Consider the following 12,399-nt stretch of genomic DNA (forward strand, 5'->3'; position numbering starts at 1 on the left):
AGCATTCAAAGCGTAAAGAAAGAGAGCAATATGCAAAATGAGATGATCAAGACAGCTATGACAGTTCAAAGCCTAATGCCTTGGATGTGATACCTTAGCTAAACAATTACTCTTGCACACACATCACTAGTGAGGTCAGGGAGGCCCTTCACTCAGATGTGAACATGCTGGTAACTATACTTTAGCTTAGGCAATGGAACCCTCCCCTGATATTTCCCACTCATCCCTCCATCACGGCCTGTATTTAGATGCAAAAGTGCAACTAGAAAACACATTGAGATCTTCGGGGAATTCTTAACTTGTGGAGAGAGCATTAGCACTATTTTTTTAAAAAAAGCATATTCATTCATCATGCTACTATTATTATTTCATTGCTTTATTATTTCAAATAAAATGTATCAGAGCAACATACAGATCCATAAAACTACAAACAGCATTAAAAACTCTCAGTTAAAAACCAGATGCAAAAACAAAACAAAACCCAGGATGCAATAAACACAATTCAAACAATGCTATGAAAAGAAGAGATCCTTCCCCTGCCCTAAATGGTGAGAACCACAAAAAAGGCCCAATTCATACCAGAGTATGTTCCAGATTAATAACCCAATGCCTGGGCAACATGGAGTGTCTCAACCTGGCGCCTGACCGCTGGCCATGTTGCATAGCTGCCAAGTTTTCCCTTTTCTCGCGAGGAAGCCTATTCAGCATAAGGGAAAATCCCTTAAAAAGGGGGATAACTTGGCAGCTATGCCATGTTGGTTTCCTTGAAAGGAACATGACATCACAGTAGAAATTGCCCAAGGATTTGCCAGAGAGAATGAACCCTCCCCTCATTAGAGCTCCACTGAGAACTTGGAAATGTCAAGGGCAGAAACTAAACTGCCGTGAATTTTGCCTTCATGGTGGGTTCTTGGGTATCTAGCTCAACAAACTTTCCATAACCTGTAGGGAGGGTATGTGTCTGGAACAACGGGCAAGGGAAAGCTCAAGGATAAGAAAAACATCTGTACAAATAACTGTGTCTTCAACTTACAAAGATAATTTGCGGATACTTCTCCAGAATTGTCATGCGTAATGCTGACATGCCAATTTGAAGGATGTGCATTGCAGAATGCGCATAGTCTTAGGCTACATAGAAAGTGCCATCTTTGCTTTATTTAAGGGATTTTTTCCCCACTTGATTGTTTTTTATGGGATAGCAACCTTGATTTTTTGATCCGCCCACCGCCCCGCATCTCCCCTTTCTGTTGTCGACAGGAATAGAGGCATGAAAATAGCAGTCCAAAGTCATCCACCTTAGAGAGTGCAGTTTAAATTGACTAGCCCAGGACTCTGCATCTGTGAGGTGCATGTTTGAGGGGGAGAAAGGCAAGACTCGGTCTCAAAGGTGCTGTTAATATTGACTTGGCATAGAGGCACCTAGCTCAACAGAGCAGCATCTTTCAGACAGAGGATTGCCTTCGTTGTCCAAAGACATTTTCCAAACAATGTAAACTTTGTTTATAAGGTGCTTCCACCTGTCCCAGCTGGAGATGAAGGGTGTGTGTGGAATCAGGTGGTTCTTTCGCTGCTCGTGTGGTTAGGTCATTTAAACATGGCCCCAGATAAGATGTTCCTGCACAGCTGAGAGAACATCTGCAGGCATTGTTGTTGTTGTTGTTGTTGTTGTTGTTGTTGTTGTTGTTGTTGTTCCTCTCATGTTGGGGTGGTTTCTTAAGGTCTGGATTTATTAATAGCCCAAATATTTGCACCACCGTGTCTGTCAGTCACATTGTCTTCATCAGCCTGCAACACCAGTAGTACATCCTGGTTTTTTTGTAAAAATAAAATAAAAATCTGCTTGCGTAGCAGTCGAAAACTCCTCTGCTCAGCACTCGTTTGCTGGCATTGCGAGCCGAAAATAATGAAAAACGATCTTGCGACTTAAGTTTCCAGTCGCTGGCAGTTATAGGCTATTGCTGTGATGTTCAGAGAAACATAACCATTCAGAAGGTGCTTAATGGCACCAGCGAGTAGTATCAGGTATTAATCTCAAGTCAATATTAAAATATTTGAGAGAGGGGGTGGTGTCAGAGAGGGGTGGGGGGACATTTGTCTTGAACCTTTGTATTAAAGTGCAAGACTGCTGAGGCTCAGAGGTGATTTTCATTCTCTTGGGTTCTCTCACATTCTCTCTGAATCTAAAGCAAAAGCTTTAACCGATTTTAATATTGTATTTTTATATTGCTGTTGTAACCTTCCCCTTGGGACCTCATGGTGACAGGTGGTTAAGAAATCCAATAAAATAAAGGTAACAATGACGGCATGAATGTTTATAGGTACATAAGAAATCAGTGGGATATTAATGCAAGCCTGTTTTCTCTACTGCCTTCTATTATGTTCTGTTACTGTATATATACTATATATATCCTTTTTCTATAGGGATTGAAGACACCTTCAGGACAGCAGCAACAGAAGTGAGCTTGCTCGCAGGAAGTGAAGAATTCAATGCCACAAAGCTGTTCGAAGTCGGTAAGCAGATAGGAGCAGGGGGTTATCTTCTTTCAGAGCCAGATGATGCAGGCAGGCTTCAATCTGTGTGACAGTTTCTCCCTAGGACACTTCTAAGAAGGTGCTGTGAGGGAGCACTCAAATTTTCCCCATCTTTGTAATGTGTGGGTTTTGATTGAGCCAGTTACACATTGTTCAGCAGCCATTCCCAGTGGGCTTTCCAAAGGGAAAACATTGGACTAAAGTTTCTGCTTCCAGCTGCGCCACAGCCTTCTTGAATCATTGCAAGTTCGTTACTCGAGGACAAAAGGCAAAAACCTGAATACTACAGCTGCACGTGATATGTTCAGGGTGACTCTGCATCCAACAGGTAGCGCTGCAAAATCTGTCCGTGCTGGCCAAGACATGGTTAATCCGGAGCATTGTTTATGGGATGCGAAAGCATTGCTTGGAGCAAGGTTGAGGATTTTCTTAAAACTTGCACAAAGGTTTGACTCTTTTCTTTATTCCAGATGCAGATCCTCACTTCATCATTCATGAGGGTTCTGCTAGTGTCATATCCTGATTTGCACAGATATCTTGCTGTCTCCCCACATATTACAAGTCTGGAATGTGAGCCACTTATGGTTTCAGTTATAAAGGAGCTGTTTCAATATCATCCGTTAAGATTATAGTTCCAGTGTCTCTGTGCAGCTGCATGCGAGAGGCCTTCACAGAGGCAGAGGGTGGGGTGAGGGGTGCTCGGCCAAATTCTAACCCACGTTTTGTTTTTTATTCATTAGGGAACCTCATGAAAACTAGGTGCACTACAATACACTCGCTTCAGCTTTAGTGTAGCTAAAGAATGCACAGTATATTTTCAAAAGATTGATATTGATATGTGGGAGGACAAAAATACAGCCCCCTTTGGTCAATGGATAGATGATACAACAACTCTTGCAACACATGAATGGATTGCTTTCAGATGAAGATTATACATGGGCAAATTTAAATGTTATTTGGAATGTATTTATGAAAACCATTGTGACCCATGAACATATGCTTGAGAGAAACAAAAAGTTTAATCCATCGACATATATACCAGATTGGTAACATTACTTGTACATTATGGTTATTTTGTTATTGCTGTTTTCCTCTGCTTTTAAACAAAATTATCATTTTTCTTTCCCCCTTTACTGTCCTTTTTTCCTCTTATTTACTTTTACTCACTATAATCATCTCAATAATAATAATAATAATAAAGAATATATCTTTTCTTCTGACAATATGCACACTCCATGGGGAAAGGCTGACATATTGACATATCACATACAGTCATACCTCGGTTTGCGGCTGCCTCCATTTGCGACCGATCAGTTTGTGACCGCCGTGGACCTGGAAGTGTTTACATCCAGGTTCCACGGCATGCGGATGTGCAGAAACGATCTGCACAGCGCGCGCATGCGCAGAAGCACTGTATTGGCGCTTCGCGCACGCGCAGAAGAGCCCCTCAGTTTACGACAAACTCGGGGAGCAACCGGCTCCCCAGAACGAATTGCGGTCGCAAACCGAGGTATGACTGTATTGACAGTGAAACTGGTACAATTCAAAGTGTTGGTTCTGACCTTTAAAGCCCTAAACGGCCCAGACACTGAAGTCCTCCTCCAAAGGTCTTCTGCTTGTTCCCTCACTGCGAGAAGTGAGGTTACAGGGAACCAGGCAGAGGGCCTTCTCGGTAGTGGCGCCCTCCCTGTGGAATACCCTCCCATCAGATGTCAAGGAAATAAACAACTATCTGACTTTTAGAAGACATCTGAAGGCAGCCCTCTTTTTAATGTTTGATGGGCCGGGTATAAATAATAAATAGTTGTTGTTGTTGCATGTTTTCCAGGGCCTTAAAACGTTTTTAAAATAATATTGGAATTGATTTTGTGATAGAACACAAAGCAAACTCTTGACTACCGGAGTGTGATGTTAGCTAAACGCTGTCAAAATCCTGCATTTTTGTCATCTTTGAAGCACAGTTAAGTTCTCCTTGTGTCCCTTTTCTACTGTCCAGATACTGACAGCTGTGAAAGGTGGATGAGCTGCAAGAGTGAATTCTTAAAGAAGTACATGCACAAAGTGATCAACGACCTCCCTGCTTGCCCTTGCACGTACCCCACGGAGGTTGCCTACAGCACGGCCGATATCTACGACCGGCTTAAGCGGAAAAGCTTTCGCTGGAAAGATGCGAGTGGGCCAAAGGAAAAACTCGAGATCTATAAGCCAACCGCTCGCTATTGCATCCGGTCCATGCTGTCTTTGGAAAGTACGACCCTGGCTGCACAGCACTGCTGCTACGACGACATCATGCAGCTAATCACGAGGGGCAAAGGAGCAGGCACCCCTAATCTGATCAGCATAGAATTCTCCGCCGAACTTCATTACAAAGTGGACATCTTGCCTTGGATCATTTGCAAAGGGGACTGGAGCCGCTATAATGAAGCCAGGCCTCCTAATAATGGTCAGAAATGTACAGAGAACCCTTCAGAGGAGGACTATTACAGACAGTTTCAGGAAGCAAGAGAGTACTGAGAAGGAGAGGCAGGGGAAAGAAGCCAACCTCTTTCAGAGTCTGTGGAACACGGGCGGTTGGTCTGCAGGACCCCAAATCAAAGAAACTCTCAGCATACAGATTTAATGTCCCATTTCTCCACCCACCCCAGCTAACTGTATATAGTTGTATAGAGTACACATTTTTTCATAAGTGTGTTATTTATATATGCATATAGAAATTGCATATGGACCCCTGTGCAAATAGACATTTACATAATATTATGCATTCTGCACCAATGTAAGGTTTTGTGCTTTTAAAATCATGCTCCGGTAAGGAAAAGCTCAGCTTTCCGTGGTTGAAGCAACAGAACTCAAGAGTCCATTTCTCAACTGCAAACCCCAGTTATGGGGCTTTTGCTGGTGGGTTATCTATCTAATGCAGGCACCCCCAAACTGCGGCCCTCCAGATGTTTTGGCCTACAACTCCCATGATCCCTAGCTAAGAGGACCAGTGGTCAGGGATGATGGGAATTGTAGTCCAAAACATCTGGAGGGCCGAAGTTTGGGAATGCCTGATCTAATGCATCTGAGAACTGCATCTGATTGGTACTACTTTTGTTCAGAACAGCAGAGAGAAATATCAGCATCCGCTGCCATTGTGCCTGTGCAGAAGTCAGGGACTTTGATTTGTGTCAAATGCTACGGTATGTCTGTGTGATTGACTCTGGTGAGTAAAAGACTGTGATACCTAAAGTGTGGCTGACGCAATCAAATATCCCTTATTCTGCAAAGTGTACAAGTACCTCTGAAATACTTTTACTAAATCAAAGCCAAGGACTATAACCAGATCATTATTAAACAGTTCCTATACATAAGTTATTTAATACAAATGCAGCATAATTTCCTTAGAGATATATTGATGAAAATATTTAGACATATTTAAGAAAAAGAAAGGTGCTTTTTTTAATGGGAAGGGCAGTAATTATTCAAGAGGAGGAACGAAGCTGGTAGATACAATAATAGACAAAGCAAAACTCTCTTCATTCCCATTTTGGATTTGCCTTGCAATTCAGCTTGGCAGAGGTCCAGTTACTAAGAGCTCTTAATAGCTCCAGGGATGTGAGCAGATGTAAAGCACATTTTCATTACTATTATTATTTTGTGCCACCACTCAAAGATAAGGCCTGGGGAGGGAGAAGCTGCATGGAAGTCCCTCAAAGTCGTCTTCACACACTGTCTTATTATAAGGATGTAAACACAGCAAACTCATGTATCATATAGCCACATTTTTTTGGGACCCAGAACTGGCTGCATCTCCCTTTTGATTGCCCATTTTGTTGACTAACTTTGATTTATCCTGCACAATGTGTGAAGCAGTCCTAAGCAAAAGAACCTTAAGCAACTTGAAGCAGGCTTACCCGCTGTGCATAAAGAAAAATGTGGGCGGTATCTTAAAAACTGGGAGTTGCAATTAAAAACACACACATAACCGGATCAGTTAATTGGAAAAGTGTCAGAAATGCACATTTGCGCATGCACATTAGGGTCTGATACATGTTATGACCGATGTGTTCCCATGTTCAGTTTATTCATAAACCACAGTTGCTGATTCTATGAGCTTTCACTCCTAGAGGGTCTGTATACATGATACACAGTCTCCATGTAGAAGCCACTTTAATTTCTTCTCTGTAGTACAGTAGTGGCTTTGTTAGGAGGGCAGGGAACATTTTCTCCATGCCACTGCAGAGCAAGTCCCAATCCAACCAACTTGAGAACTCTCAAGCCTACTGAATCCTACAGTGAATTTAAGTGCACTTGTCTATGTTTACACAGGCAAACTCTACCACAGCAAAAGGAATATGGCCCAAACCACTTTACTGCCCATGCACACGCATCATGCTTTGCTAACATAAATGAATCAGCCATGGGAGAACAATTTAAAGCAGACTCCATGTGATACCTTTGTTGTTTGTTCAAACTCATCTTCTGAAGGAACATACTGTAAAGAGATTTGTTCTTAAAATATGCCCTTATTGTTATTTATTATTGAGTCTATACCAAGTCATTTGGCCATATACCAAATAAATGCATAGTATTTTACGAAAGAAAGTCTATTCCTTAACAAAGTTTTTTATAGAAAAATCAGTGAAGGGATGGAGTGTTATAACTTTACTGCATTCTTTTGTAGCATATTTATTAAACTGCAGCTAACATGAATTCGGCAGAGTTAAAAGTGGCAAGCAAAGGGACTTTCTAAAAGGGACAATCGTGTTCCATAGAGAGCTGGTGCATAAATCCAGGTTTATCAATAAAGCCATGATGAAACATCTGTTCATTTGCATTCTCATGATGTGGATGTTAAATACAACGGAAGAAATGTGAAGGAATGCTTATAGCTCCATGAAGAAAGCCTGAGCAGGTGAGGGAGGAATACCAGGAAGAGTGAGCAGGCTACCCACCAACAGTGTCTTCTAGTAAAAGCATCTTAAAACAATTTTTGTATATGCTAATACATTCCATAAGGCTAATACGTTCCTTACCAAGTTTGGGAGTTTGGGGACAGATTCATTGGTTTCTGTGACCAAGAATGAAAAATAAGGAAAATTTAAATATAGCTTCCACAGCGAGGTCTAATAAAACATTAATATCAGCCATTGCCACAAGACTTGTCAAGGTGATGGGAGGGAATTATTTTATAATTTGTCTCTCACCTCATTCATTAAAATCCTATTGCTTCAGACCTGCCAAGACTAGAAACACTTTGGCAGACCACAACAATATGTTTTCAGGCTCACTTCAACTTTTCCCAGCAGCAGCCCTGGAACAGATCAGAAGGAAAAATATTTCTCCCTCTGTGGTCTTCAGGAATAGCATTTTAAAATCATAATAATAATAATGTTATTGTTTTTGCTTGGGGAAAAAAATGAATTTTATAGCCTGCTAGTTTTAGTATCCCATTGACAACTGTGACAGAGCAGGGTCCAATTTTACTTCTGGCTCCAGCTTGGAGCAGTCCATTGATGGCTACGGCTTGATTTTGTAAATAATGAAGTGTGCGTTTGTGTCTAATGTAATTAGATCTTCCTTAACATAACATGGCGTGTCCCTAATCAGAAAACCTTAACGCCAAGCATTGAGCAACCCACAGAGACATCACTAATGTGGTCTCTCTGTGTGTGGGAACTGTACAGTACATAATTTACAAGAGGTCTGCCTCTTTAGCGCAGGTTTGCCTTATGACTGCTCTGTTCTCATAGAATGGTGGAAAAAGAGTGCTGGGGAGGGCAGGGGGAGCTTGGGTATCTATGGCCCAAGAACATGCATACACCATGAACATGTGTGAGCTGCACTGAGCCAAGGTTCAGCCAGCTGTGCGCTTACAGCATTTAGGTTAGACCAGCAACTATTGAATTGGAAACCATAGAGAAAGCAACACATCAGCTAGCCAGGAACAAAGGAAGGCCAAGCGGGTGTGGCAGAAGATTATTCAAGAGTTCGAGCTAATGCCGAAACATGGAGGTAGGATTCAAATATTACCTCGCCTCCCAACTGGTATCAGTAATCTCTCAGAAATGCTTGCCACAGAAATGTTGTGCAAACTTGGGTGAGGAGGGCGGGGTGGTGCACTGACTGCAAGATCCAATTCATACCCCAATTCAGTCCTTGGAAAAATAGCCTGCTTTGGTCTGAAGTGCTTCAAAGCCTGCCCAGTTTGGTGCACATTTGAATCCTGATTTGGAGAAGTAAAGTTTCGTGCCTCCCCCATTCACTGTTATGGGGAAATTTTTAAAAATGGCTATATTTCCCCTTCTTGGTAAAATTGGATGAAATTTGCAGGCATAGTAGCCCCTCCTGAGTGGACAGAGCTTACCAATTTACAGACAAATAGAGTTTTGTGATGGGCACCATCAAACAAAAAATATAAGGAAAAATCTATAACTTTTTTTAAAAAAAATGAGGCAGAAGTAGATGAAGTTTGCAGGCTTCTTGGACCCTTTTGAGGGGATTAAACCTGCCAAATTTCAGTATTACATGCACGGACTAGTAGCAGCTCTCCAGGTTTTCAGGCAGAAGTCTCTCTCAACCCCATCTGGAGACACCAGGGATTAAGCCTGGAACATTCTGGATGGAAAGAAGAGGCCCTGCTACTGAGGTACAGGCCTCGCACCCGCTCACTCTCCCCTCTCACTTACAATGTCCCGCCTATAGCTGAGGAATACAGCTGAATTTCTGTTATGTGAAGTAAACAAGTGATTCATAGTATGGTGGAAAGCCCACAAGATGAGCAAGTTACTTCCAGGCTATTTCCAGGCATGCCTCACCAATTTATTTTTTATAAAATATTAGCATCGAAATGTCCATTTCCTTACATCTCAGCACGTACATTTTCACCCGTCTCATAAGTCTGTGCCCTTGGGTGTGCTCAAAATTATCATGTTCCATTACGACGACAGATAACACTGCGCCAAGCCAAAAATGGATGGTTGTGTGTGCGCAGGGGGTAGAGATTGCTTGTACACAGGCCCCAATCCAACACTGATCTGGCCGTACTTAAACCTGTTCAAACCCATGACTTTAAGTGGCCCCTGGGCTGTGGGCCCTGGGATTGTGGCCATAAAGAGAAAACAGATGAAGTTTGGAAGTAGATTTGAGGCACATTCACCACTGCAAACCTAACGCTGCCATCAGATGACACTGACCTGTTCAGCTGCATTTGCAATAGCTTAAAGGTGGGGGCAAGTAGGGCACAAGGAAAAAATTCCAGTAACTGTAAAAACATAGCCGTGGAAGACATTCCTCAGCATGTAAGGCGGGAGGGGGGGGACCTATTACAACCCCCTCCCCCTACTCCACCCTCCAATTGTACAGAAGACGATAAAAATGTGTGGCATTCTCCCTCCGAACATGTATCTGGTTATAATTTTTCAGTGGAAAGTTGCTCGGGCAGTTTCCGTTAGACTGCACCCGCATGGTACAAGGCAAATTAAGGGACTGACTGGGTAATTACTAGTGCATGTGCATGCCCACAGGTCTGTAAATAAAGGCAGGAAATCCCCCAGTCTTTCACTCTCCAGCTCACTCCCAGACAGTACAATTGTTAGGAACACATGGAAAATCCACCGGGTAGGTGAGATGATGTTCTTTGTACTTCACAGAAGATTGGTATTGAGTCACAGTTTCAACAAAACTTAGATTCCACGGCAGCACTTCAAATGACAACCCAGGCATGAAGAGAAGGCCGAGCTTTGATTCTTAAACAGTCCTTTTTAAAACATCACACATGCAACAGGTTCGTAGCTTTCCAGTCAGCCACACAGAATGATGAGGGCGTTTGGTATTTTCTCCTTTAAAGGGGTTTACGTGATTCCTCTGAACACAATAAATGTGACACAGCGCAGTGTCTGCAACCAAGTGCTACTTGGAGTTAGACCCAGGGCCGGCCCATCCATGAGGCAGACTGAGGCAACCACCTCAGGCGGCTGAATCCAAGGGGCACTGCTGCCGCTTATGGAGAAGTGGCAGTGGCAGTTTGTGGGTTCCAGTGAGATCTCGTAAGAGCTTCATGGGGCTGCGAAATCTCTCCCGAACCCAGAAACTGCAGTCCTGCGACCCTGGGAAATGAGGTTTCGGTGGGGTGGGTACCAGATGGACATGCAGGGCAGCACTTTCCTGTTTCTCCTCAGGTGGCGAAACGGGATGGGACGCCCCTGAGCAAGCCCATTGAGATCAATGGAGTGATGGGTCCAATTTGAGCAGGACTGAACCAATTACACCTCATTGCCTTTTGTCGCCTTCTGCCAGGCAAGAGCGGGACAGAACTATGGTCTGCTTTGAACTTTCAAGATGGTCAGGGCTGGAAAGGATTGACCTTTCCTTGACATCTTCTCTATGCAGGCTGCAAGTGCAGGTAGCTAAATCGGGCAGAGCTTGACACAAACACCAACAGCTCCCTGGCCAGATTGCTTGTGCTTTATTATATACCATTGACAGGTTCAGATACCAGATGTCCTTTGTTTTAGGCCAAAGGTTCCTAAACCGTTTTTTAAAAGAACAAAAAATCAGTTACTTGAATATACCCTTTGGCCTGTGCCTTATTTCTAAGTGTGTGTTCCCATAGTCAGTATGCAGTAAATTTGTATCCAGTATTGCAACATATTTTCCAGACCTGCTTCTTCTTCATACATCCTGCATTTGGAAATACTGTACATAGAAAAGATGGCCTTTGGGAGCTACTTAAACATTTTTTTAAATTTAAGAGGAGAAGGAGGCAAGGAAAAGCCACTTTTCTTGGGGAAATTGGAACATTGTCCATCCCTTACACTTTGGAGCCCTTGTGAGAGCATTATTTTCCAAACCAAGCCAGCCATTTGCAATAAAGGGCTCCTTATGGTACCTTGGGACATTCCTGGCTCTGCCTGGAAATGCAGATGCTTTACCACTGAGCTACAGCCCTTCCCTAAGGAGGAGGAACCTGCCTAGGGGAAGCACGGAGACTTTGGCACACCAGCATAAATGGGCACCTCATTTTCATAGAATTGTAGAGTTGGAAGGGACCCTGAGGATCAACTCACTGCGATGCAGGAAGATGTAGCTGTCCCATTTGGGGATTGAACTTGCAAACCTTGGCATTATCAGCACCACACTCTAACCGGCAAAGCAAGCCGAGTTCTTTGCTCAAACCAATGAGCAGAGCTTCAGAGCAGGAAGGAGACGTGGCAGCTGGCAGGGATAAAGGCTACAGTTTGATTTCATAGGGTCAGTTATGAGATGCTTTATAGTCAATCAGCCTTTAGAGCCCTGAGGCAGTTAAGTTGCATTTGAACTTTTCAAGGTGATAAGCAAAATCATCACCATAAAGGCTACTCATTCCAGCTGCGATTGCTGAGAATTTCTCATAGGGCACCTCCTGCCAACCTATGTATTAAGCATTCAACCTGATTTGATGGGGCAAAACCCAGGCAGAAATTTGACTATGTGTGGTCTTTATTGAGCCTTCATCATGATTCACTTGTGGAGTGTTTATAGATCTTCCCAATAATCATGATTTCACCTCATGCTTTTCAGAGAACTTCTCTGTCACTTTCCTGACTACAAAACATTTTGTTTTGATTTGTTCTGTTCTGTAAGTGAATTTGTTGTGCTAGCGCAACAGAGAACTTTAATTGCACAAACCTAAATTTCCAATGAAGTACACTCTTGAATCCCTCAAGCAAAGCAACGACAGTCTGGAGATACATTGTCCTAGAGCTGTTTGCTAGCACAGAACAAAACACTCTGCTTTGTTGAAACATGTTTACAGCAAAGAAAGCTACACTGCAAAGGACTCTGTGACAAGGCAGAACTCTTTGCCAAGTTTACAAAAAGTCTTCGCTTTGCTCCACTATGCTTGAA

At 42.9% G+C, this 12,399-nt stretch overlaps 1 protein-coding gene across 1 annotated transcript in view; it reads left to right on the forward strand.

The window, feature by feature from the left end:
* Positions 1–7,116, forward strand: part of ISM1 (isthmin 1) — a 30,674-nt gene extending 23,558 nt beyond the window's left edge. The window contains exons 5-6 of the mRNA XM_035110066.3: positions 2,422–2,511; positions 4,529–7,116. Of these exons, the coding sequence (XP_034965957.2) occupies positions 2,422–2,511; positions 4,529–5,046 (608 nt within the window). The 3' untranslated portion in view covers positions 5,047–7,116. The remainder of the gene's footprint in view (positions 1–2,421; positions 2,512–4,528) is intronic.
* The last annotated feature ends 5,283 nt before the right edge of the window (positions 7,117–12,399 follow it).

This window comes from Zootoca vivipara, chromosome 3 (genome assembly GCF_965207765.1).
Source record: "Zootoca vivipara chromosome 3, rZooViv2.hap1.1, whole genome shotgun sequence".
Classification (NCBI taxonomy): domain Eukaryota; kingdom Metazoa; phylum Chordata; class Lepidosauria; order Squamata; family Lacertidae; genus Zootoca; species Zootoca vivipara.